The 27348-nt window shown below is 38.8% G+C and overlaps 1 protein-coding gene and 1 long non-coding RNA gene across 27 annotated transcripts in view; one reads left to right on the top strand and one right to left on the bottom strand.

Moving 5' to 3' along the window:
• The window catches only part of Tasp1 (taspase 1), a 237062-nt gene that overhangs the window by 109409 nt on the left and 100305 nt on the right, over positions 1-27348 (bottom strand). For 16 of the 26 annotated variants that reach the window (XM_087652188.1, XM_087652186.1, XM_087652185.1 and 13 more), the window contains 2 exon segments: positions 6921-7040; positions 2732-2810 (listed from right to left, as the gene is read on the bottom strand). In XM_087652188.1, coding sequence (XP_087508314.1) covers positions 2732-2810; positions 6921-7040 — 199 coding nt within the window. 26 annotated transcript variants of the gene reach the window in all.
• LOC147995715 (uncharacterized) lies at positions 830-10696 on the top strand. The gene is made up of 5 exons (XR_015683845.1): positions 830-1435; positions 1735-1786; positions 1898-2021; positions 4507-4635; positions 8258-10696. It is a non-coding gene; the product is annotated as an uncharacterized LOC147995715 (long non-coding RNA).

Genomic DNA, 27348 nt, shown 5'->3' on the forward strand with positions numbered 1-27348 from the left:
ATTTTGTAAAATTTTTAAAGAAGAAAACCATTGGACAAAAGGTGGTCATGTGGTGGGCACAACAATTACATACATAAAATGCACAGTGGAATACTCAGTATGAAGCAGAAAGGATCTATGTAGAGTTTCAGAGAAAACTCAGAGTAGATACAGATGGAGAAGTTAATAGGCATAGACAATAAGCTCAAATCATGAGGATGGCAAAGACACCAAATCAGAAAGAGAGGGCAGACAGAGAAATGAAGAGAACCCAACCCAGGGCTGTTTTCAAGAGGAAGAAAATCCAATGAGGATGGCTGAGACGAAGCAGGTCAAAGAAGAAAAGAAGTCAGACAATGGAGAGAGCACCACACTCTATGCCATAATGGGCAATGCCTGTATTCTACATGTGTTGGACAGAAAATGTCCATAAGAGTCACGCTTTCTGTTCTGAAGAACTGGGCTTGTTAACTGCAGCAAGCATGAAAGAAAGATAAAAACTAGAAATGAAAAATGAAGAGGAAGGAAGAACAAGAACAAGAATGAGAAGGACGAGGAGGAAGGAAGATGAGGAAAGGAGAATGGGAGGAGGAGCAGCAGCAGCAGTAGGAGACAGTGAACCACCTGATAAAGTGTAGAGAGCTGTGACGTGCCGCGCCTCAAAGATGGCGCTGGTTTCCGCCTTCCACCCTCCCAATGGTGAGCGCTCCTTGCAGTAAACAAGTCCTTATTTGGCTATGTCTGCCTGACCCACTAGCTTCTGCATAGTGACAACCTATCTACATGACCCACATGGCTTGCTAGGACTGGCCAGTGCTAGCTATTTAAGTGTGGTGCAGGGCGTTTCCCGGGAAGAGAGAGAGTCAGAAGGGAGGACAGAGAAGAGAGAGAGTCAGAAGAAGAGAGACAGTCAGGAGAGAGAGTCAGAAGGGAGGACAGAGAAGAGAGAGAGTCAGAAGAAGAGAGACAGTCAGGAGAGAGAGTCAGAAGAGAGAAAGAGAGAGTCAGGAGACAGTCAGGGGAGAGAGAGAGAGAGAGAGAGAGAGAGAGAGAGAGAGAGAGAGTCAGTCAGAAGAAAGAGAAGAGAGAGAGTCAGAAGAAAGAGAAGAGAAGAGAGAGTCAGAAGAAAGAGAAGAGAAGAGAGTCAGAAGAAAGAGAAGAGAAGAGAGTCAGAAGAAAGAGAAGAGAGAGAGTCAGAAGAAAGAGAAGAGAAGAGAGAGTCAGAAGAAAGAGAAGAGAAGAGAGAGTCAGAAGAAAGAGAAGAGAGAGAGAGAGAGTCAGAAGAAAGAGAAGAGAGAGAGAGAGTCAGAAGAGAGAGAGCCAGAAGAAAGAGAGAGTCAGAAGATTATATCAAGGTTCCTGAGTAAAACTGCTTGAAGAAGATCTCCTGTGGTCGTGTCTTCCTTGCTGGTCGAGGTTGGGCGCGGCAATGAAGCACTTGAGGATCCAGCAGAAGGTGACTAGGGAACATGGGGGAAACCATACCAGCTGGACTGGCGGGTATCAGTTGGAGCATGTGTGGATGGAGAAGGTCTCAGGCAGAGAATCTCCTGGGTGGGCTCCTCCTGGGTATTCAGTGGCATAAACTGTAGTTGGATCTTTTGTTTTGAGGAGGTGCTTAGGAATTATTCGCCTCCCAGCCATGTTCAAATATACAAAGTTTTTATTTTTGCTCTATTTACTCTTTTGCATCCTCAAGGACATAATATCTTACTTTTGGGCTGTTGTACCATTCTCCCTTTCATTTTCTCACAGGTCTAGAGGACCATCCCATTCCAGGTGAAGGGATCTTGTAGGATACTCTAAGGTAAACACACTTGGATCTGAAGTGGGGGAAGGCACAGCCTGGACTACAGGAACAGCATGTCAGTGAGTTCAAACAGTTTATGACTATTTACTAATACATTGTATATTACAGGAGGTCACAGGATGAGAAAGCAAGAAGCATAGGCAAGCTACTGTTCTAGATCAAGAACCAATGTGGTCAGAAATTGAAGAGGCAAAGGAAAGAAAGCAAGATGTATCTATGCTGCATGGATGAGGTAAGCCTGGATGGATACATGGGAAGAGTGAACCAGCATTGGCCTTGTCTACTGGTAGCATCACACAAAGAGAAAGAGCTTCGAGTAACTGTGGTACCTGTATTATAAAAATCTGGAAACAGACTATTACTCTCCACATTAAATTGTTCCACCCCTATTTCCCATACCTATAGCACACAGAAACACACACGCACACACACACACACACACACACACACACACACACACACGCTCATACACACAGACATATATACCACTTCGCACATGTTCATTCTATTTCAATCATTACTACATGATAAACTCTCTTAATATGCATACAAAAGGGGTTCTACGCTTTATTAAAAGGATAGTTAGCGGAAATGTCATCAGATATAGAGTCTGAAGCACCATGTGAGTTTTATGTCCATATTTTACTCAAGATACTACATGATAATTTTTGAAATGCCTCACTACTCTGACATCACTTGTGATATGAATATGATTATGGTGGGTCGTTAGATAATATATAATCAGTTGTAGCTAATATCAGAGTTGTACCGATAAAGTTTGTAAAACATTTATAATAAGAAACCAAACAATCTTTAAAATCTTCCAATGATATTTTTCATGAATCAATGCATTCATGAATGTTTCCCCCAAATACTGATTTTAATCATTATGTGACTAACAGAGCTGTACTCATGAAAAATGGCCATGAAAGCTGCAAATACCTGAGGTACTCACAGCTGTGGAGTAGGGGTTATGAGCTCCAGTATTTTCAGCCCAGCAGCCACATCCATAAAGAGCAGCCTATGAAAACAGAAAATAGATGCATATAATACTTCCTATTACATGTAATTACCAGTTTTCAATACAAGATAAAAGTCACAGCCTATCTAATACAACAGTTTATTAACAAAACACAAAATAGAAAGTGTCATAGTGAAACCTATTAAACTACATGCTAATTAAAATAAAAATACAAGAGTCCCTGTCTTAATAAAAAAAAAAAAGGTGGACTGAAAACAAAGGGAAGGCTGAAGAACCACACAGGAGTTGTTTTCTTGTGCACACACATGTACACATGCACACACACACACACACACACACACACACACACACACACACAGAGACAGAGAGAGAGAGAGAGTGCTTTCACAGAGAGAAATAGAAAACATAAAGTAAAAAATAGTTTATAATAGCAGAAGTTGCATAACAACTTTGCAAACAATAGTTTCAAAATGCTCAAGGATGTATCATCTCTTTCTAAATATGCAATAATAATACATTACTATTAACCATACACTCACTCTGCCATGTCAAAGATACCAGAACTTATTCTTCCTACCTACTGTATCTTGTACTAGTCTCTCTCTGTTCCCTTCACTCTATTCTCCCCTAGCAACATTTAAGAGCTAGCAACATTTAATAAACCAATATATACTTGAGTCAAACCATATTATGCCTCATAAATATATGTAGGCATTATATGTCATTTGAAAAATTAATGGGGCTGAGGAAACAGCTCAGTGGATAGAGCACTTTCCCTGCGAGCAGAAGGATCAGAATTTGGATCCCAAAACCAACATAAAAGTCAGGAAGGCATGGCAGCCACCTGTAATCTCAGAACTAGATGGTCAGAAACAGAATCCCAAGGACAAGCTGGCTAGCCTGACAAACCAGAAGCAGGAAGCTGGGATTGCAGGTCTCTGACATCTTTTACTACATGAGAATGCTCATTCTATAGAAAACAATAGTCCTGAGACAGTGTATATCTATCACATATATAAAATATTTTTACTATATAACACCTCTAATACAATTTTACTACTAAAAAAGGTAGGGAGCTTTTAAACATTTTTTAAAGGCTTGTTTGAAATGACTGTGTTTTACTCAATGAGTTGAATAGTGGAGGCACAAAGTCTATATTATTACTGCATTGTTTGTTACTGTCCCATTCTAAATAATTTCAGATGTTTAAGAAGGAAGATAGTTTAAGGCCATGGTATTAAGAGTAAATATTATGAAAGGAGTTTTCTTAAAGAGAAGAAAACAAGGATAAGTAGTATTGTGCATGCTTTCTTAAGAAAGCATCTTCTCTGGCTTTCTGAAAGGTGCCGTCACCTTTAAACCAAAAACAGAAAACAAAAAATTAAGGTTTTGGATGATCAGGGCAGGACATGGCATGGGGAAGTGTCCGGAATTCTTGGTGAAGGATGGTGGTTTCTTCCACACATTCGCTTGTATTTTGGTTGCCTCAGCTTTGTCCCAGGAGGGCTGGTTGAATGGCTTATCATAAGCTCCTGCTGGCTCTATTATGAACTCCATGTATTAAATCAATTCTAAAGTCTTTCTGTTCTTAGATTGACCCAGAAGTGCTAGGAGGAAAACAAAGCATGTTTTAACATAGTATTTTCAAAAGTAAGAAAAGATTTCCTACTCTGGGCCATACTGGTTGTTGGTTTTACTTTGGGAAGAGTTATTGTTTTAGGATTTTTTTTTTCAGACAGAATCTCCTATAACCCAGCCTGTCCTCAAACTCAAAATGAAGCTGAACTTGAACCTTGAAGTGCTGATCGTGCTGCATCTGCCGGGGGAAGTGTGCAGTATCACACTCAGAGACTGCTGCAGTGAGGTAAAAGGTGGGGATATCGACTGTGGTTCCCATGGATATGGGAGATTTCATTCTGATAATCTCTGATTCCTACTCAAAGATGGTTGGAAGAAAGCTTTGGTGTTGAAGTGAAAAGAGAAACAGAATAGCTACTGTGAACCATTTAAGGCTTTAGAAGGGAATTAAGGTTTGTCCAGAGAGTACAATCAGGACTATAGATGAAGCTATAATAAATAGATATCTGCACCATTAAATGAACTTTGTGTCAATTAGAAAGGCTCAGCAGTATAAGGTGTTCCTGTGTAAGGTAGTGAGTTCTCATAATAGAAACAGATGGTTGCTTCATGGACATTCCTACTTGGTAGAGGATTAGAGTGATTGGGGTCTAAGAACATTAAATAAAAGATCATAGAATGGCACAAAACCTTGACATTTTATCTGCTAGTGTATGGCCAATGGCAGCGGTGTGGCTATTATTACAGGGAAGTATGGTGAGCACAGCGAGGTACGAACTACAGCATTTCATCTTCCAGAACTTGGGAACTAGGAAAATCTATTAATTATTTTCTCATATACCATCTATAAACCATAATGATTACACACTAAAGCAAGTATATTCTAGTTCAAATTAAATTTTACAATCTGCTTTCTATTAAATATCTAGAGCAGGTAAGGTAATTTTCACAGAGTGCATTCGAGCACTGAACTGTGTCTCACTTCTGCACATGTTTACTTAGCCTTTGGGAGGACATAGTTTTGTGCTTCATTCAGATCTCCAAATTCATGATGTCTCTTTGACCCAGCAATTTAATACAACTAAGCAACTGTGTTTTCCTCTGCGAGGACTTTGACTCCTCTACTCCACATATTTGTATGGCTTTTTAGCTTTCACAATTGTGTATTTTTAAACAAGCCAAGTGATGCCGATCAATGTATAAATTTCATAGAAGTTCCCTTTGTGGTGGCAGCATGGCTTCAGGACTTCTGGATAGATGTTAGCATCCTGCTAACATCAGCCAAACCTTAATTCTGCTGCTGTTATTATCTGACTACCCCAGTCAAACAAAAAGCAGAGAAAGTGGGGGGATTACAAAGTAATAGAGGCAACTGTTAGCGCCTTCCTATCATCTCTACCAAGACATCCAAACCCGACTAAGACAGCTTGGTTTCTTACTCTAAACTTGACAAATATACAGTTCCGTAACGTGGGGAAATGTGACTGAATAAAGGCTTTCATAGTGAGTGAAAAGTACTAACATAGGAAATACTCGTTCCCCATAAATTGTCTATATGATAGGCGAAAAGGAACAGGAAATCAGTTACTGTTACCATCCACACCCCCTAGTATAAGACTGTAAGAAACCTGTCCACATCAAGGGATGATGGAGAATATCACTGGGAGCTTTGCAAAGATGTCTCCCACAAATCAGTCTGATCCAGGCAATCACTAACAACCATGAACAAAGCAACAGTGACATTGACTGTGCTTCAAAGGTGAGAGAGATAAAACTAGTGAGTTTTATTTCAAATGTAAGAGAAGATCCAGATGCTGAGTTTTAAATAAAGTCTTCACCCCTCTTTAAAAGACTACAGCAGAGTGTCCTGATTCACAAATATTTACTAAGGTCATAAGAAATGTACAAAATCAGGTCATAAAACCCACTGCCCTTAGTATATCAAAGTCAATATTAGGTTTCATTTTGAATACAGCAGATTGAAGGTGGTGAAGGCATATTGAAAAAAGTTCTGCCAGAGAACTAAAATTAAGTAAGCATCACATCACTTACAGCCTCTTCATCACTAGCTACAGGGATGACTGGAAATCTTTACTACACTGTGAAATGGCTAAAGTCAGAGGAGAGACATAGAATGCCAAAATGTCACTGTGACTTGAATGAAGGGAATAAAAAGTGTTACTCTAAAACCGTGTAAACACTTAAAAAGCAACGGGCAATGGGCATGGAACACTTACTCCTACAGAGTGGTATTCACTAAGAAAGATAGAAATCAATACATATTTTTTGGATGTCTACTGCAAACACAGGCCGGTGCCACCTAGGCTGCTGAAGAGTGAGGGCACGGATTACTGGTTATAAAAATCAGCAAGAGCCTGTCACTGTGAGATGGTGCTTTAAAGAAATAAAATTGAAAAGGAATTTTGTTCTTGATCTATAAAAAAAAAATGTTCAAGAACAAGGATTTTGATTTTTTTCCAAGGGAAAAATGTACCTTGTAGTTTAAAAGTCATGCTTTGAAAAGACCTGATTTTGTTTTAAAAGGGGTTTAAGAAACCCACAAATCCTTACCTGCCCAACTCTCCCTGGATGTTTCAAGGCCAAGCCTCCACTGGAGACAGCAGCAGCAACATTCCCTTCATGATCGACAACCACAGCACCCACTGTGTCCAAAGCGCCCGAGTCATTTTCCTGTGGAACAAAGGGATATGAGTGTTTACCAGGGCGGTGTGACCACACGGGGGTTAGTATTCACCCGGTGTGAGACATCAGACATGACTTCACAGAGTGCACAGACCTGGTGTGCGACATCGGACACGATTACACAGAGTGCACAGGATCTAGTAGGCCTGGTACAATTATAACTCAAAAATATCTGAACTACTCCTTAAGTGCAACATTTAAAACTCCTCATTTTTTATTATTTCATTATTTTTCTCTTAATCTCAATAATTAAAGGACTAAAAATTTGTATGTGAAAAGATCTGTGATCTAAGTGAGCCAAGAAATGCTACCATCCATGTTTTTAAACACAATTCCATGCAGACTTCCAAGAGTGAGGGACCCATTCAGAGGAGAAGAGAATAGCATTTGCCATCCTGGAGTGCAAGACACTGTCACCTTCTCATCAATCCCTTGTTTAACTCTGTGACGTAGTCTTCTTTCTGTTGTTAATAATATGCATGGCAACTGGTGACAGAAAACTGTTGCCACTAACTAGAAGGTATCTATCTCTGTGCCTTCTCCCCAGTCCCACATATTAAAGGATTTAAAGTGATAAGCAAATGTCTCCTACCACAAGGGTTTTCTGGACATCAGTGCCACAAAGACAAACTACTGGATAAGAACAGAATGAAAGGAGGCAGGGAAAAAATTCATTACCATATATTAGAAAGAAAAGTTGGTGTAGGTTGTTAGGTCAAGAGCAGTCCTGCTGAGGACGAGGTTTGCAAACTGTATGCCAAACCCCGGGCACGAATGAAAGAACCAGGCACAACCCCAGCATCACAAGGGTAGGTAGCTACCGCACCACTGTGGCTAGATATTCAGAGTACTGAGCAAAACGTAAGTGTATTGAGGGACCCTAAAAGGTAAAGAAATGTATAAAGGTATTGACTCTGGCAGAAAAGGTTCATGGGGATGAAGTAAGTGTTCCAGTTCCTAATCTCACATGGAGCCACACTTGACGGAAAGGCAGCCAGTGGAATCACAGACTATCATCCCAGAAGGCTACAGTTCTGTTCACATAGGGACAGTGTCAGGCTCAAGTCCCTGTGCTGTCACTTCACTTAGCATCTACTTATGCTCTGAGTATATCTGCACTCCCTGTGTGCACAACAAGCCGGATAGTGATTAATTACAGTTTGTGCTACCCTAGTGTCTGAGCAAGTCTTCCTCCTTTTCTTCAGAACTGGCTTCATGTGATGTCAAAGGCTGCCACTAAGGAAAGATTTAGCAGGAACGGCCTTGCTCCTCAGCAGCATGCATCTTCTTTGATGGGTAAGACTGAGAATCAAAGTATAGAAATGCACCAAAATGTACTTGAAAAGCAAGGTCTGATAACAATGCACGGGGCTATCATCGGCACCAAACAAAACAACAGGAGCTTTTAAGGTGAATGTGCTGAGTATTATAAATCACATTCCATTTTTTAATCTTAGTAACCTCAGTTACAAAAGTATCAAATTACAGGTTTTGTCTTCCCAAGCTTTAATGCACAAACAAATCAAAGAGAATCTGTTTACGTGAATGAAAATTCCTTGTTTTTCTTCGTTTTAAATAAACTGCAATGCTGATGCAGCCGCAGCATCCTACATGATATATTTTTACAGGGGAAGTGTCACAAACAGAATGTCACACAGTTTATCTGCAGTAACTGTCCTAGCATTTCAACTGGAATACTGTAAACTAAAAGAACTTTTCTGCCTAACCAAAACACTATAGAAAGATCTAGAAGCCAATGTCAGTAGAGCTGGGTTATGCAGATGGATTTACTGTAATGTGGTTTTAAAAATAAAAAAATGCAGAAAAGAGGATTCTGTTCTAAATTAAGCTCTATATTCCTAAGAGTCTACAACACCTGCAAAAATCAGAACTACTTCATAAATACTTCAAAACCATTACACAGACTTCATATACTACAAGGCAAATTTTAAGATAATGAAGTAATATTTAAGGACTTTTATGAAGTGTAGATAAATTGAATTAAAGACAAATATTGGTATTTTTGGCATAATAATCTCACAGAGCTCATTTGTATGGGAATGAAATCTTGGGTTAAAGCACACAATCGCGGTTACTATACAGACTTACCATTACACTCTTACACCCCATAAATACTTAAAAATACATGGACCACAGATACACATGCACCTATTGTCCTTGACTGAAGTAGGTTATTTATGTTACTTTTCTGATAAAATTGTGACTAGAAAACAACTATGTATACTATAGGTTTTTGGTTGCTTTTTTTTTTTAAGAATAAAAACATACATATGAATTTGTCAGACAGCACACCAGTATTATGGAAAAGATTGAAGTCAACTTTCTAATAGTGATTTTTTTCGGTGCTCTAAGATGGAGACAGATTTTATACAGTTATTACAAGAATGAATGGAAGTGACATCTGTGAACTGCTCTAAAGGTCATAAATCTCTTAAGGGTTCAAAACAAAAAGATTTTTCACCAGAAAAATTCTACTTCTAGGTTCTTTAATTCTGAAACATCTAAAAGATGTTGCTAATCTATCACTTGTCTCATTACCATTAAAACTGTCTTTCATTCATACAAAGTAACTTAAAGATCAACCAGCTAGCTCTAAGAATGTCTTTAACCCAAAGAAGTTAAACAAGAAGGCTCAAGTGAGGATACTTCAATCCCACTAAGAAATGGAAACAAAATAATCATGGAAGGCAGAGGGAGGGAGGAACCTAGGTGGGAGAAGGGCAGACAAGGGAAATAGGAGGGCAGGATCAAGCATTGGGAGAGACAGGAGAAAGTCCCAGAGGGCCAGGAGAATGAATGGAAATATGCAGCTGCTGAGGTGGGGGGATTCTCTAGGAACTCCCAGAGACACGGGATGAAGGAGGCCCCCAGGAGTCAATGTATGTGACCTTAGCTGAAATGCCCAACAGTGGGGATTTGGAACCGGAAGAGACCACCTCCAGTAGCCAGACAGGACCCCCAATGGGGGATGGGAATACCAACCTACCTACCAAACTTGACCCAAAATTGGACCTGTCTAAAAGAAATATAAGGACAAAGATGAAGCAGAGACTGAAGGAACGGCTCATCAGTGACTGTCCCATTTTGAGACCCATCCCATGGGCAGGTACCAACCCCACACAATATTAGTGATGCTATGTTGTATTTTCGGAAAGCAGCCTAGCATAGTTGCCCTCTGAGAGGCTCTACCCAGCAGCTAACTGAGACAGATGCAGACATTGGATGGAGGCCAGAGACCCATGTGGAAGAGTTGGGGAAAGGATTGAAGGCCCTCAAGCAGATGGCAACCCCACAGGAAGACCAACAGTGTCAACTAACCTGGACCCCTGGAAGCTCCCAGAGACTGGGCCATGAACCACAAAGCATACACAGGCTCATCTGAGGACCCGGGTACATATGCAGCAGAGGTCTGCCTTGTCTCCCTCAGTGGGAGAGGATGCACCTAATCCTGCAGAGACTTGATGCATCAGGGTGGAAGGATACACAAGGGAGGGCGGCAGCCCTCTCAGAGTTGAACAGCAGGGGAGATGGGAGGAAGAACTTTAAGAGAGGGTCTGGGGGGAGAGACGGCATTTCCAATGTAATTAATTACCTAAAAAAAATAAATCCTAAGCATGTGAATGTATCTGGGAGTCGGTATGCCATGGAATTATCCTATTAGTAAAGATCAAGGTTATAGTCAATCAAGGCAACAATTAGAATACACTAAACTCTCTCAATGTCTGTTTAGACCTCAGAGCAGCATCATAGCTGGTAAAGATTCTCTTCCAAAAGGAAAAGTCTCTGTGCCCCACAGGACAATTCAGCAACACCATCATAAGGCTTCCTTATTTTATTAGGTTTACTTATATGGGTGAGCATTTTGCCTGCACACACGTATGTGTACCATGTGTGCTTAGTTCTCAGAGTTCAGAAGTCACTGGATACCTTGGAATTAGAGTTACCAATCAATGGTTTAAGTTACCATGAGAGTACTGGAAACTAAACTTGGGTCCTCTAAAAAGGCAAAAGAAAAAAGAAAATGCCCTCACCTGCTGACCCCTCACCACCATTAGCTGCACCTTCTTTTGAGTATTTGGAGGAAAAGAGAAAGATGGCTCTGGTCACAGGGAGACCTAAGTCTCATTCAATGTTTGTCTCCAGCAAACATACCTCTAACAGTGACCACTGTAAGTTCATGTGAGCAAAGTCTTAATTATCTACCTACACATATGGAGACTGGACAAAAACCAAAGAAAATGTAGACATAGGAATATTCAACGATTTTTCCCTTCTCTCTGCAGAATCCTTCCTCAGGGCTGGGTATAGCTCAGTGCAACAGTATATAATCAGCATGCTCAAGGCATTAGGTTTGATTCCAAACATGAAAGGAGAGGGAGGAGGGAAGAGAGGAGGGAGGGAGAGGGGGAGAGGGGAAGAAAAGAAAACCATCTTCTGCTGCCAAAACTAAATAAATTATAGACAAGGTCTCTCTGGTGCTAAGCAATCCACTCTTCCCTTTAACTGAGATGTATTACATTTTCCTACAGGACCATCTAAATTCATATAAACATTTAGGACCCAAATCAAAGCCTTACAGTATATAAAAGCTATTTCCTAAATTATTAAACAAATGTTGGAATTTTTCAACTGAAAATGTATTAGATTATGTGTGCTTTAAGGAGATGTCATATTACATGGATTACAGTGGCAACTATAAATCCATGACACAGAGAAGCCCCACAAGACTGTCCTGAGAATTACAACTCTCCAAAGTGCAAAGGACAATGGTTCCCAAAAGGTAGGCTCTGTCTCTACACATTCTGGGATTGGAAACGAAGAACTAGGTAAGAAGCTACTAAGTAACTGATGACAGTTGTAGAGATGTGGTCTCTGGGAGGTCCCTCATGCTTCAATGGATGGTCCTACACACACACACACACACACACACACACACACACACACACACAAATGGGAAGCACAAACTGGACTCAGTGGGTTATAAACAAACACATGGACATACAGACACACAGAGACCTTAGGTTGAGGAGACAGATCCAGAGTTATATGCAGGACTAGGGGCTGGAGTGAATATGATAAAAATATGTTGTATGTATGTATGAAGTTATCATAAATAATATATTTTAAAAAGTAAAAAGAAACTCCTTTAAAAATTTTACATATGTACGTAAATATTTCAGGAAGTGTAGACAGCTGTAGATTTCCTTGTGACATGTTTGAAAGGTTTCATGTGCTAGTTATCACTATGGATTCCCTCCTAATCCTTCCCTTTCCATAAGATATCCATTTAACCCTTCATGTTCCAGTATTCTCACTATAACCCTTTATACTGTTACATTCTAGCTGTCCTTTCTTGAAAGCCCTCAGTCCCATGGCCCTTACTAACCTTCCTGACCTCTGTGGGAGTTGCAAACAGAATACATATATCTGAAGATTCAAAGCACCATCCACAAATGAGAAAAAGATGCAAAATCTGTCTTTCTGGGTCTGGGCTATCTCACTGAAAATGGTCATTTTGATATTCATCTATTTACCTGGGACTTTCATATTTTCACTTTTCTAAACAGCTGAATAATATCCCCACTGTGTCAGTGTTCGACATTTTCACTCTCCATTCATCAGCTGACAGAGATCTATATTGCTTCTCTTCCTCCATTATTGTGAATAGAACAGTAATGAAGATGAACAAGTGGGTAGGGCAAAATGATCTCCCTACTAGGCACTACAGGTGAACAAATAAAAAGCCTACAACCAGGAATGGGTTAGCATTTTTGAAGCTGTTGAAACTATTTTGAAACTGTCGCACAGACCACCGTTTAAACACTGCAGGCTATGGCCAATGTGTTGGTTATTTGCAGACTCTATTGCTGACACACTACATATCTGAGTCATAGAATATGGAGAACTCAGCCTTTCCTGACCTGGAAACTCATCACTATCAACTAGCTTTCATAGTGCTGCATGGTGCTTCTGACACTATCAGAGAGGAAAGGTAAGTATCAATCTTACCAGGCTGTGAACCCTGCAAGCTACAATAATGACTGGCCTGAAAATAGTGGCACGGACACCATGAGAGTAACCAACCACCTCCTCATTGAATTTAAGGTCTGCTCCACGAGTTGAAACCCATGCCTGGGTACCATTATCAAAGCTGAGGTTACAGAGTTTAGACTGGTCATAGGTTGTAGAGAAGAACCTACCATTGTTATTTTGCTAAATAAATACAATGGTAATTAACTGACTCCTAATTGCTTATCTTTATATCCATATATTAGTAAATACTAGAAACTTCTGTCTGCAGTAGATGGTCAACATAGACACCACTGACTGGTCAAGATACAGAAAATGAGAGACTATGAAATGCTCAGAACTAAATGAGACATAGATAACAATCCTCCAACCAGGACTCCGGAGTCACTTCCCAAGAGGGGGTGGAAGGACTGTAAGAGCCAGAGATAGTGGAGTACTACAAGGAAATAAGAGTGCTCAAATGGACTGCAGCCACTGGAATAGCATGCACATGACCTGAACAAGCTCAGACCAGGCAGAATCCCATAGAGAAGGAAGGTGGTCAGGAATTCCCCACTCCTCACTGAGGGGCTACTCACAAGCCATAGCTGCTGGGAGAATGTTGGTTTTCTTTAAGGGTATGGTCCCTAATAAGTGAAACACATCCCAGTGGACAGCCACATAACCAAGACTAAATGGGTGGCATAAATTGAGACTGATAGGCCAAAACAAAACAAACAAACAACCCACAATGTTGGTATGAGGAAAGGGGAGAGTGGATAGGGAAGAAGTAGGGAAAGTGGTGAATATGAGAAAAATATATTGCCTGAAATTTTCAAAGAAGTAATAGAAATAAAATGTCTAAAAGTTGAAAAGTAGAAAGGGCAATGGTCTTAAATGATGTTTAGAAAACAAAAAAACTTCCAAGCCAGATGATGGTAACACATGCCTTTACTCCCAGCACTCGGGAGGCAGAAGCAGGCAGATCTATGTGACTTCAAGGTCAGGCTGGTCATGACAGCAAGTTTCACATAGAGAAACTCTGTTTGGAAAACAAACAAACAAATCCTTCAAATAAAGAATGCTGTGGGTTTTTTTTTTTTCTCTGTAAAATAAAGCAATTTAAGAGCCAGTGTGGAAGTCAAAGGAAAATGCTTAGGATGGTTTCTCCCCTGCCAGCTTGTAGAATTCAGAATTAAACTCAAGGAGTCAGGCCTGGACACAAGCTCCTCTATATGCGCAGCTTTTGCTCTCCCCAAAAGTTAATTAATGCAACTTTAAATCACTTTTAGTCTTATGCATATGTTATTGAACAATACTTAACATCTGTGCACAGCAAGCCATTGGGAAGCATTAGACCTAAGATGTTGAGAGCTGAAACATTATCTCTGTGATAATTTTTTCAACCTCTGGAGGATAATAGAAATTAGATCATAAATTACACTTAGAAACACAACCGAAGGACTGTAAGTACCGGTGCAGAGCTGAATATGGTGGCACCGTAATTGCAGCACTCAGTAGGCTGCGGAAGGAAGACCGCAGTTTGAACACAGCCTGGCGGCACAGAAAGACTCTGTCTTACAGAACCAAAGAAATGAGTTTAAACATTTAATAATAAACACATCCAATTTGACTTCTTACTTGTGTAGAATAAATGCTAACCACACTTCTAATTCTAAATCAAATTCTAAAAACCTATAAGAGGTATAACACTAGCATGACTCAGCTAAACGCTTAAGGATTTATCACAGAGAAATAAAGCAGCATCATAAAAACTTGCCAAGGAAATTCAGACTGTTCATATTTATAAGAACTAAATGTCAATCAACAGAATAACATGCAGACAAATTATGATGTCATCAATAGCAGAGGACTGCTTGGCAATTAAATGCAATATGGCACATAACAATGTGTTTCAGGCAAACACAGTATGAGGAGAAACATACAACACAGCAACGATATTTCCACTTGTATCAAGTTTGAAACAAGTGGAAATATAAGGAAAGCAATTGAGAAGTGCCTTAAGTCAAAGGGACAGTGTCTAAGAAGATGAGGAAATGTTAATAAGTAATGGAAATATTATTTATGGGTTACAAGATTATACACATGTCAAAATTCATCAAATTTTATACCTAGGATGTATGATCTTTAAAATAAATACAATTTTTCTATTTTTTCTATTTTCATGTGTTTAAACACAGTAACACATTTTTTAGCAATTGTAAGCAAAATAGGAAAGGTACCATGGAAATTTTTAGAAATAAAGGAGATACAGATAAAACACCATCTAATCTCCGTCAAACTCAGAATAATGGAGATATATATATATATATCATGTGTAATATATAATAAAGCAGAAAATTAATTAGAAAATGAATTAAATGTTCCAGAACTAACGATGGAACAAAGAATCCAAAAGCTGGAGAACTTGTCAAAAGGGGACAGGAATGGGGATGGGGGGGAAGGAAACCACTTATAATGAAATGATAAATTCCCAAAAGCTAATTTGACAGAAGATCATGGTTGGCATGGTATCTTCCCCCCAAAAGATACAAGTCTAAATAAATAATCAATTAAATTATATGTTAAAAACAAAGTTAAATAAATGTGCTTGTAAATACATAAACAGGAGACCTTCCTTTAAAGAAACCTGAGTGGTCATTCCCTATAAAACTGCAGTCTGTCTTGACTGTTCATGCGTCCTGCCTACCATACACTCACACATGTATCATTAGACTGTCTTTGGTCTACTTAATTTTTTTCTATGAAATAATATCGTCATCTAAAATACTAACTTTATTTAAACTGTTATTGTTTTCAAATTATTTAAACTATTTTTAATTTAAACTATTTCTTTCCATTTATATTTGTGTGTGTGAGTGTGAGTGTAAGTGTGTGTGTGTGTGTGTGTGTGTGTGTGTGTGTGTGTGTGTGTGTTTGTTGCCTGCAAGAATGCTGGTGCGCCATGGGCACACCTGGTGCCTGTAAACACCAGATGAGAAAGTCAGCTCCCCAAGGGCTGAAGTCACAAGATGCTTGCAAGCTGCCATGTGTGTGCTTAGAATCAATTCATGTCATCTGGGGGGCCAGCAATGTTCTTAAAGTCTGCTGAGCCATCTCTGCAGCTGAAAATTGTCTATTTCTACCACAGCACTATAAGCCTTAAGAGGACAGGGACTTTTGCATATTTCATTATCGTATGTCAACACTTAAAATACAAGCTGATATCTATCTCTAAGATACAAATGAATGAATGAATGAATCATACACTTCAAAAGAGCTGGGCATATTATGGCCCAATGGTAGAGCATGTGCCTAGCATGAATGAAGTCTTAGGTCTTAATCCCCAGTATAGCACCCACTAGAGAAAAAAAGAAAAACAAAAAAAACAAAAGAAAAATCCAAAGGCTGTTATGAATATAGAAACATGGAAGTAAGTCAAATGGCAAATCTACATCTGCAATAAAAACAATATTGTCTTTAAAAATATTGTATTAATAATGTTTAACTGCTGTTGTTTTTAAAATCTTCCTTTTTTGAGTTTTTAACTTTAACTTTGTTTGCAGTGATAATTTCTGAACCAAGGCCCCCACATGCTATGCATGTGTTTCACCGCTATACTCGGCCTCCAGCCCTGGCTCTATGTTAGTTCTAAGTAACATATTTAAAGCACAAAAGTTACAGAACAAGTTAAAAATAAAAGACCAGATAGGAGATTTAGATCCATTACGCAAATAGCAACCTAAACAATGAAGGTATGCTAATATCATGCATTTCATACAAAAAGCATTAACAGAAACAAAAAGAATGATAAATGTTCAACATTCTGCTTCACTGAGAAGAAAAGTCTAAATTCATATTACTTAAAAGACATATGTGAGGTTGCTTTAAATGAATGTAAAGTAAAAATCACAAAGAAAATAATCAGCAAACCGTAATGAGCTATTTCAAAACATTTCTTGCCATCATAAGTAGATAAAGTAAGAAAAAAATGGTTAAAAAACCAGCCATGGACAATACATTACAGCTGGAGTGACAGGTGTGCATATGGTGTTCTCAGCAACTAAGCAACAAACACTATCTTAAAAGCACACAGGAATGTTTATAAGTTATCATACATGAAGCTATAAATCACAACAAATTTCAAGAAGCAACATCAAAAAGAATACACACTAACTATAAAACACAGGAATCAATAAAATTTGAAAATTAAAAATAAAACACTTCTGGAGAATTTGTGGCTCAAATAAAACTAAATGGAAACAAAGCCCCACGAGTAATAACACAACACTTTCACAAATGTGGGGTATAAGAGAAACAGTGCTTGGAAGGAAATTTACATATAAAAGCTGATTTTGGAAAACCATTGTCCAATTAAAGAAGTCAGAAAGAGAGCAGGTTAATCACAGTATCTAGAAAAACACTGCAGGTAAGATGAAAAATTGCTGAAGAAATTAACACTACAAAGAGCAAACAAGCAAATTTGGTTCTGAGTGGGGAAAATTGTTAAGCAAACTGAATGAACTCAATCTGATATACAACCACTGATATCTCAGCAAAAGACCATCTGTGGGTTTCTCCACCCCCACCCCATCTTAAAATCCTGCAGCCTCAAAATACTCCAGAAAAAGGTTTCCTGAGTCATTTCCCAGAGATGTCTCTGCCTTTGAATTCCCTGAACACAATGTTCTTTCCACTGTAAAAACACTATGCACTGGTTTGTTCTAGGCGGCTTGGGGCTCCTCTGTAGAGAACTAATACCATGAACCAGTAGCTCCTACTTTGGACTCTCTGAAAGAGAATCTTGCTCAAGGTGCACACAAGACGTCAGCTCATCATGGCGGAAAATGCTCTCCTGCTGGGGATCTAGTTCCATTCCTGATTGTGATCTTTAGATCTTCTCTAGTGCGATGCTTTTGCACACCATCTCCAGGAGGCCTGCCCTTACAGGTCACTGCTATGGGTCCATGGCTGCCTCCACACTCCAGTCCAGACCGTTTCTCACACAGGGTGACTACTTCAGGGAGGTTTACATGCCCATTAGTCTACTGTTCAAAATAAACCTCTAAAGATTTACCCATCATACACTGCACCTCTCACTCTATCTACAAAGAAACACGTCTCGATTTTGACCATACAGTCTTACAGTCAATGTCTTATTCGCCAGATTTACTGCCTTCTTGCCCACTGAAGTCATCTGACACTGTATCATACTCTTCTTATTTTTGATTCAGTTCTCTTCACTCCCCAAGTTTCCTATTTCCTAAAAGGTTTAATAAGTGATACTTATCCCAAAGTTTTGCTTCAACTGTTTCTCCCTTGGACAAAGCGACAAAAGTGCTATAATCAAACCAACGTCTGAAAACCCCCCACAAGGAGGCATTTCATAGGGGCTCTACTTCATGACAGCGACAGTACCACATGCTAATGGGATATGAATTCAGTACCTGGGACGATTAAAAGACACATAAATAAGCAAGCTAAAACATTGTTAATTAAATAGATGGCAACAAACTCTTTATAAGAGCAGGCAATATTTTTCAATTTAGTTGTCCAATTTAGCTCTTTCCAGGAACACCTGGCCAAAGCCTGGGACATAGGCTTTCTTTCATTTTGGGCTTACCCTCACTTTCTCTGGATAAAATTACACTTTTAAATGCCAGAACTCCACTGGCCTTTGAACTGAGTCTTAAAGCAGTGGGGAATACCAGATAAAGGACTAGAATGTAACACAGACAATCTGGATCTTATTCCTGCCAGAGAAACACTCTAACAATTAGGATGGGCCACTTAACCAGGATTTAAATGGGACCCTCTCCATATTGAAGAAGAATAATTAATACTGACTTAATAAAACACTATTAAGTTGCTTTATATGCCATGAGATTTTATAAGCAGAGCATTATCTGTTTGGCCAGCTAATTATGAGTATAGCCACAAAAACAAAAGTTATTCAAACTCAAAAATGTAACTAAAGGTAAGTATGTTAGAAAGGATCAAGAACGTGAAAGGTTCATATGCTCGTTCTCCTTTGTTCTCTAGTAGGCTGAAATCTTATTAGAAAACAGATAAGTCAAAGAGCTAAAGAAATGGGCAAGGAGCATTGTATATTTTAAGACATTATTAATAATATGCCCTAGAGTATCAAATACCATTCAATTAACCTCAATGATGTTTTCAGAGGCTTATGACACTCAGAAGCCTACATTTGACACAAACAGTTCCTAGGATGATCCCCATTCACACACACTTCCAATCATTCTACTTGTTTGGTACCAGGTACAGTTAGAACAAATAAAAGTAGAGTTTGGGGTAGGGAAAACACCTCTGGCTGTGCACTTAATTTCTCCAGGGCCTTTAATTTTTGTTAAATCCTGCAGACACTTTAACTAGGTAGGTCCCTACTGGAGACAAACTGTAAAGAGCAGCTGGGCTGGCACAGCATTTTGTTACAATAAAATGGAGCAGCCCTGCCGATCTTCTTACGTGCCCTTTACTTCTTACGCGTGCAGATCCTATGCTTCAACCAAGCTCACCTACTTGTAGGCTGCTGGCCCTACTCCCTCTACATGAGCCTGCCGAGAGGAAGTCAGCAGCGCTCAGGAGACTTCTCCATCCAGCCCCGTAGCTCTCACTGTTCTTGGCACACAGCAAGTGATAGGCTTTCCCTTTACTGCTTAATGCCACAGAGCCACGTATATAAAGGCAGATCCTAAGCACCAAATGCATTCTTCACTAACTACAACCTGTTTTTAAAACTCTACAAGAATATTCAGCAATAAGAGTGAAAATAAAAGGAAACCTAAAGATCACATAACACCATGTGCTTAAGGCCTGTGCATTTGTCAGTATAAACTCCTGGTGAAACTCTCACAGAGACAGACTAACAGCAAACAAATGAAGCAGCACTATTGTGCTTTAAGGGGCTAATGTTCCGGGTTGGGGATTTAGCTCAGTGGTAGAGCGCTTGCCTAGGAAGCACAAGGCCCTGGGTTCGGTCCCCAGCTCCGAAAAAAAGAACCAAAAAAAAAAAAAGGGGGGTGGTTAACGTTCCAAATGTATTCCATGGACCTTCACACTTCTTCACAGAAAAGGTGACGGTGCTTACAAAACTAAAATGCTATCACTATACTTCAAAGAAAAGAACATTTACAAACTTGTAATTTGCAATAATGCTCAGTCAATTATAAACACCTATGGTTACAAGGTAATCCACATTTTCATTCTATAAAGCCTTTGCCCACACTTGCAAAGTCACACATCACAATAAACATGTGCCAAGAAATGAATGGGCATTCTTCATGTGTTGAGGTTAATCCTCTCCTAGGATGGGGACAAGGCCTGGAAGAACATTTGTAAAGCAGGCATTTTCACCCTGTGTGACAGGAGAGGTACTTGCTCATGTTTCTCTGGGTGGGCACGCCCCCTTGTGGACACTTCCGTACTTACCTTTTCAGGAGTCTCAGTATTTCCTGGTCCTTGTTTCCCTTTCCTGCTTATGTATCTTAATAGCTACAATACTGAAGAATAACAATATTATTTAATATTTCAACTAACCTAACTTCTACTTTTTGTTGTAAATTCCTACATACAAGTTTATTATCAAAAACTTAAGCATGGATTTTGACCCAGCATATATTTAAACCATCTCACAAAACCAAACTTTTGTTGAGTCTATGAGATGAATAAAATAACATTTTTTCTTTGAAAATAATACCAGAATCAGTTTTAGATTAGTACTAACTTAAATAAATGACACTCTCTATGAACTGTAGAAAGGATAAGATTAAACATCCGTCCATTCATGAGCTAATACAAATAACAAGCATACACAGCAATCTGAAAGTGGCAGAGGTAAAGCGTAAACAATATAGCTTGAAAAGTACTTCACGCTTGAATCACCTACTAAGTAGAGGGGAAATGTATTTTGATCTCAGTGGAATTGGAGCTAGTCCTTAAAGTAGGACCAGAATTAAAGCCTTAGGAGGCAGAGAATTAGCTGTTACGTTGTTACCAATTATTACTCCATAAATACTGAAGCATGAGCAAAAACAGAATTGAGACTAACAAATTCATAAGTAAAAAAGCTAAATAGAAAACGACACCTTCTAAGCCTCTCCACGTTTAAAGTTCCGCTGAGACATGTGCTGTCATCCTCAAAGCACGCCTCCACGTGTGATGTGGAGCTTCTCTCAGGCTCACTTAGTGTTTAACTTCAATACAGGAATTCACTTCTGATCTTATTGTTTTGGTGTTTAAATGCCTCCTACACCTACATAAATTTTTCTTTTCCTAGACTTTGGAAAGTTTCTGCTGTAATTTTATTGAGTCTATTTTCTCTGTCTTGAGCATGGAATTCTGCTACATCATGATTCACAGATTTTTCTGGTCTTTTCATAGTACTCTAAGACTAGAGCTCTGTTTAATAATTTATAGAGTCAAAAAATAATTTATAGGGTCATTCTTGATTGTTTACTTATTAAAATGACATTTATTTATGGGTGGCGGTATCACACATGCTGGGGTCACACATGACAGAGGCAATGAACTTGTAGGTTTCTGTTCTCTCCTTCCAGGACTTGAGGAACTTGACCAAAAATTTCATCTCACAGTCAAATAAGCACTGCACAAAAATGGAGGATGCTGCATGCTGGCTGCTAGGGTTGTGTTCAACTAACTTTGATATATCCAGTTGGTGCCACCCATAGTGGGATGAAACCTCCTACACTAATTAATAATCAAAATAACCTCCCATAGGGGGGTTTAGATGCCAACAGGCCAATCTAATATAGACAAATCCTCAGGTAAAATTTTTTACCCCAGATATTTCTAAATTATGCCAAACTGACGGTTAAATCCAACCACAGCAGTTAGTGTGGTTGTAAGCGATTCTTCCACTACTCAGCAATTAACTGTTGAATACCAGTACCTACAGCGCTTTTGATATCCTGGCTCTAACAAAGTTTGCTTCTCTATAACTACTGCACAGTTCAGTTTTCAGGCTTTTTCCTTGCAGCAGCAGTAGTCTGCTGGCCAGCTTTCAGCATATTATCCTGTGACCCTTGCTTTGGGTTCTGTAAGAGTATAATTCATTTTTTACTGTCCAATCATGGCCTTGACCTAACTTGTGCCAGCTCTCACCTGCATATAGATATCAACCTACACTTCATCCTTTCTGTCTAATTGAAAGAAAAAAAACTTTTCTTCAAATGTAAGCTGAACACAACTATTATCATTTTGTAATTTATAAGGTATAAAATATACCTAACACCCAGTCAAACATTTTATCAGTTAAACAGAACATTTAGTTATCTATTCCAACTTAAGAAAGGCTTAAAATCTATGTTATGTCCTGGCTAGCTTGTATACTATCTGATAACTTTCCAATTAAATATGTCTTCTCAAAGTTAAACAGCCTGGATAGGTTATGAGACTATAACTAGTTTCAACCCCGTCAGAAATCTGAGAATGACCAATATTATCTGAAAATTTAGGAAGCCTAATACAGCTTCCTGAACTGAGACAGGTTGAAGAGACAATTGTCTACTTGCACAGTCTCCTTTTAATAACATGTGAGAGAAGTCTTCAGTCTTCTGGCCTAGGATCATCTGACAGACTTTGTAACACAGAATTATGAAGGGCTGATCATTCTGGCTCGGCAGAGATTGTCAGTCGACTATTCTGCAGTGTGTCCTTTTCTGGACAGCATTTAGTCTGTAGAAGAAATAGGCAATTTCTGTCCATGATTGGACAATAAAAAAAAAATAAGGTGGGACAAAGCTTTTGTAAGGTGGGAGAGAAGGAAAGGGAGGAGGAGAATCAAGACGGAGACAGAGAATGACCCAGATATGGATGGTCTTGAATTGCCAATGTAGTTGGTATGCATTTCTGAAGGCAAAGCTATCTAGGTGGGCGGTTTATATCCTTATCAATTGTTTATGAGTTCATTGTGAGGATGTATTGTGGACTGAGAATTTAACATATAAATCTGATTGATAAATTTAAAAAAAAACAGTATAATTCATGTAGACTCTGTGATTATCAAGCAATCAATTGAGAAAGGATGGGGAACTTGGGGTCACTATTTTTAATGCAACATTTCATCTCTGTAAGACTTTCTTGAGGTCTTTTCTGCTGTCATGTGCAAATTTTCTTTCCCTTCCTCTTTTTTACTCTTTAAAATGTTGTTGTTCTGAGGCTATAAGTATTGTGCAAGGTTCACATCACCTCTTCTGGGGCGTGGGCTCCCTGGACCACTGCCCTATACATTCACTACAAGTTCCTGAGACCCGCACACTGCTGACATTCCAAGTTGTCTCAACTGCTTTACAAATTATTTCAACTCAGACAAGAAAAACATTCCAATTTGGTTTTGGTTTAAAATCATTTCCATAGAATAAAATAATCAGAAAGTAAGTCATTAACAAAAGATAGTAAAGTGAGAAATGTGTATTAAAATATTGCATAACATAACCATGTTTATTGAGAATGTGTTCCAATATCACATGGCAAATTTCAACATTGCAAAACCTCCAATTGTTTCTGTACCAACACAGTAGATCAGAAACATGGATAAAAAAGTTACTACCATGAAGAAAAGTTAACCAAAGAAATTTAGATTTTTGAAGAAAAGAAATAAATGTAAATATTAGAAATTAAAAACTCATGGATGAAAAATTTTAAAAGTACACTGGAAAACATAACCAAAGACTCTAACAAACAGAAATAAGATATTAGGAATAGACAACATAGTCAAGGAAATAAAATTAAAAATAAGGAAAAATAAATGGGCACCAATCATTATATAGGATAGTCTAGATACCATCAAGAAAGGTTCAATGGGATAGAAAATTGAGATTAAAAAGTAAAGACACAAGAAATATATCCATGAAATTGTAGCATAAATTCCCCAAATATAAAAAAATTACTCAAATGCAAGCAGCATTTAGGATTATTCCCAAAAATCATGATCACAGAAGATCCTTACAACACATTTAGTCAAGAAGTCAGAAACATAAAACAAACAATATCAAAATATATAAGAAGAAAGGGCCAGTGCCATAGCTCAGTAGACTAAAGGTACCTGCTGTCGAATCAAGAGACCTGAGTTGGAGCCCAAGACCCATGTGGTAGAAGAAAACGTACTTCTTCAAGTTACCCTCTGACCTCCACACATGCATGCAGCATAGTCCTTATATTCACACGAGATGGGGGGGGGGGGATGAGTGAATGAATGAATGAATAAATAAATAAATGTAATAAAATGTTTTTAACTGAAATTTTAAAAAAGATGTAAGAAAACAAATCAATATGTCAAGATTAACAACATCTCTCATCTTCAGAGATAAAAGCCAGAAGACCACGTGATAAAACATTTCAAGTCCTGAAGTAAGACTCTGCTAAGGAAGATGGTATATTCAACAAAATTTCTTTCTTTTTACTCACTATTTCTTAATGAAGTAACAGCATTTCAAGAAGACTGCACACTAAGGAATTTGTAGAAACCAAGCCAACACTGCAGAAGATTCCTGAAGGAGTACGACAACAGGAGGAGGACAGCCTTGATCATGCAGGAACAAACAAACTTCATGAAAGGAGGGTGAATGGGAGCCATGAAGGAAACCTTGTTTAACAGAGGAAATCAGCAAACACTGACAGGGGAGAAAGCAAAAGATAAACAGCATCTAACCAACAAGAAAACAATGGACTAAAGTGTAAGTGTTAGTGAGTGCCTCTCAGCAATACGCTCAAATGGCCTGCAATCACAAATAGAGAGATGCGAGATTGGCTGATTGAATTAAAACACAGACTCAGCTGTCTGTTGTCATAAAAACTACAGCTCACTGTTAAAGTTACCCATAGGCTTAGAGGCAAAAGATATACTAAGAGAATGGGACAAGATGGTACAGCTATTCTGGTATTACACACACACATACACACACAGAGAGAAAGAGAGAGAGAGAGAGAGAGCGAGAGAGAGAGAGCGAGAGAGAGAGAGCGAGAGAGAGCACTCTAACAAACATCAATCAGTCCACTATAGGGATTAGAGAGGCCATTGTATGGGCTCTTCGGGAAGCTCAGAAGTTAAGAGCTACTCGGGGCACAGTTTAGTTTCCTAGGATGTACATACAGGCTTACAGCCAGCTGTAACTCCAGTTGCAGGGGACCGGACAGGCTCTTTTGGCCTCCTCGAACACCAAGGTTACAAATGGTACAAAGACATACATGCAGACACAATACCCACACACATAAAATAAATCAATCTTTTTTAAAGGTCAGTATATTTTAACAAAACATTTCATCAATAAGATATGACAGCTGTAAATAGGTTAATATTGAATATTAGGACCAGCAATTTCAAAACCAAACAAAGTCAAATAGGCCCTCATACAATGACAGAGCAACAATACTAGGAGTTTTCACTGTCCTAGAATAAAATTAACAGCAACAAAACAAAAAGAATAGACATAACAGATATCTCCAGAATATTCCATCTAACACAGTGGTTCTCAACAGGGGTTACTTAAGATCATCAAAAAACACAGATACTTTCATTACAATTCTTTTTTTTTAATGATTTACTTATTTTATATATATGAGCACACTGTAGCTGTCTTCAGACACAGCAGAAGAGAGCATCAGATCCCCTTACAAATGGTTGTGAGCCACAGATGTGTTGCTGGGATTTGAACTCAGGACCTCTGGGAGAGCAGTCAGTGCTCGTAGCCACTGAGCCATCTCTCCAGCCCTTCATTACAATTCTTAACAGTAGCAAAACTACAATTATGAAGTGGCAATGAAAATACTTTTATGATTGGAGGTCACCACAACATGAAGAACTATATTATTAAAGGGTTGCAACATTAGGAAGGTTGATAACCAATGATCTAGTAAATGGAATTCTTCACAATATCCAATTGAATCTCCTCTGAAATAGAACACATTTTAGGTCACCAAACAAGACTTAGCAAACATAAAGGAATTGAAACAAACTCTTACATCTTTTTACATCATAGTAGAGTAAAACTAGAAATCAATAGTACATGAAAAACAGAAGAACACAAGTACTGAAAGATTAAAATATACACACTTAAATGACCTCAGTACCTAACAAAACCACCGAGGAAATGAAAAATTCTTAGAAACACTGAAAAGGAAAACTTACCTCAACTTTTAGGATACAGGGCAGTTCTAAGAAGAAATTCTGTCTAATGATGGCCTTACCAAAAAAAAAATCAAGTTTTCAAATAAACAAGCTAATAACATACAGTGTTGGACAGACACGAACAAGCCAAACTAAAAGGCAGCAAGTGAGGAGGGGCCTGGAGTGCACTGCAGTCCCAGTGCTCAGGAGCACAGACAGGCACATCTACCTGAGGGTAACCCCAGGGCACACCCGGTGGACAGAGAACTGAATACTGCACGTTGCCCTCTGATCTCCACAAGCATTCCATAGCGTGCACATGCCCACACACCCTACACAAACGAATACCTGAAAATGAAGACATCCTAAGAAAACACGCTGAACGTCCAAACCCCATCTAAACAAACACACGAGGTAGCAACAAGTCTAAAGATTGACCTACCTAGCACCAAGTAACACAGAAAACCTATACTACAGACTCAGGTGGTGATAAACATTCTTAGAGGTGATTACTGATTTTTAATATATTACCCATCATTAAAGGCAATGATCTCAAAGGGAAGCTAATCACTTAAAGGGAAGAATTTCCCATTTTATAGAGCATAATATGTAATGAGCATCTCTTTACGAAAGTGAGAGAAGTCCACACTTCTACTTACTCTCTTCTTGAAAGTCACAGAGCAACAGATCAAGCAAAGCAACATTCAAGAGAATGGCAATGATACTCCTCCTTGCACACAAAATGCACAGGCGTGTACAAACGGAACAATGTGAAGAAAATATGTTGTTTTGGGGGCACTCATTTTCTTTGATCTTAACCTATCTCTCACCCAAAAAAACACAGTGATTTAGAATGATGCAGTTAAGCGCTTGCATAATAACTTCAAGATGGAGGGGAAAAGGGGAAAACATTACCCACAATATACTTCAAAAGAATAGAATATATTTATATGAAGCACACAAAGCAAGTCCCAACATTTCCTTTCTGAAACATGTGGCTAATTTAATGTCCCTGTGTGGTGGCTAAAGAACCAAAATTAAAAGTCGGAGCATCTCTTTCGAGTGGTTTTGAACACACGACATGGTATGAAAGCACAAAAGCAGAACTTATTTCTCTAAATA

Source organism: Rattus norvegicus, chromosome 3, assembly GCF_021556685.1.
Source record: "Rattus norvegicus strain SHRSP/BbbUtx chromosome 3, alternate assembly SHRSP_T2T, whole genome shotgun sequence".
Lineage (NCBI taxonomy): Eukaryota > Metazoa > Chordata > Mammalia > Rodentia > Muridae > Rattus > Rattus norvegicus.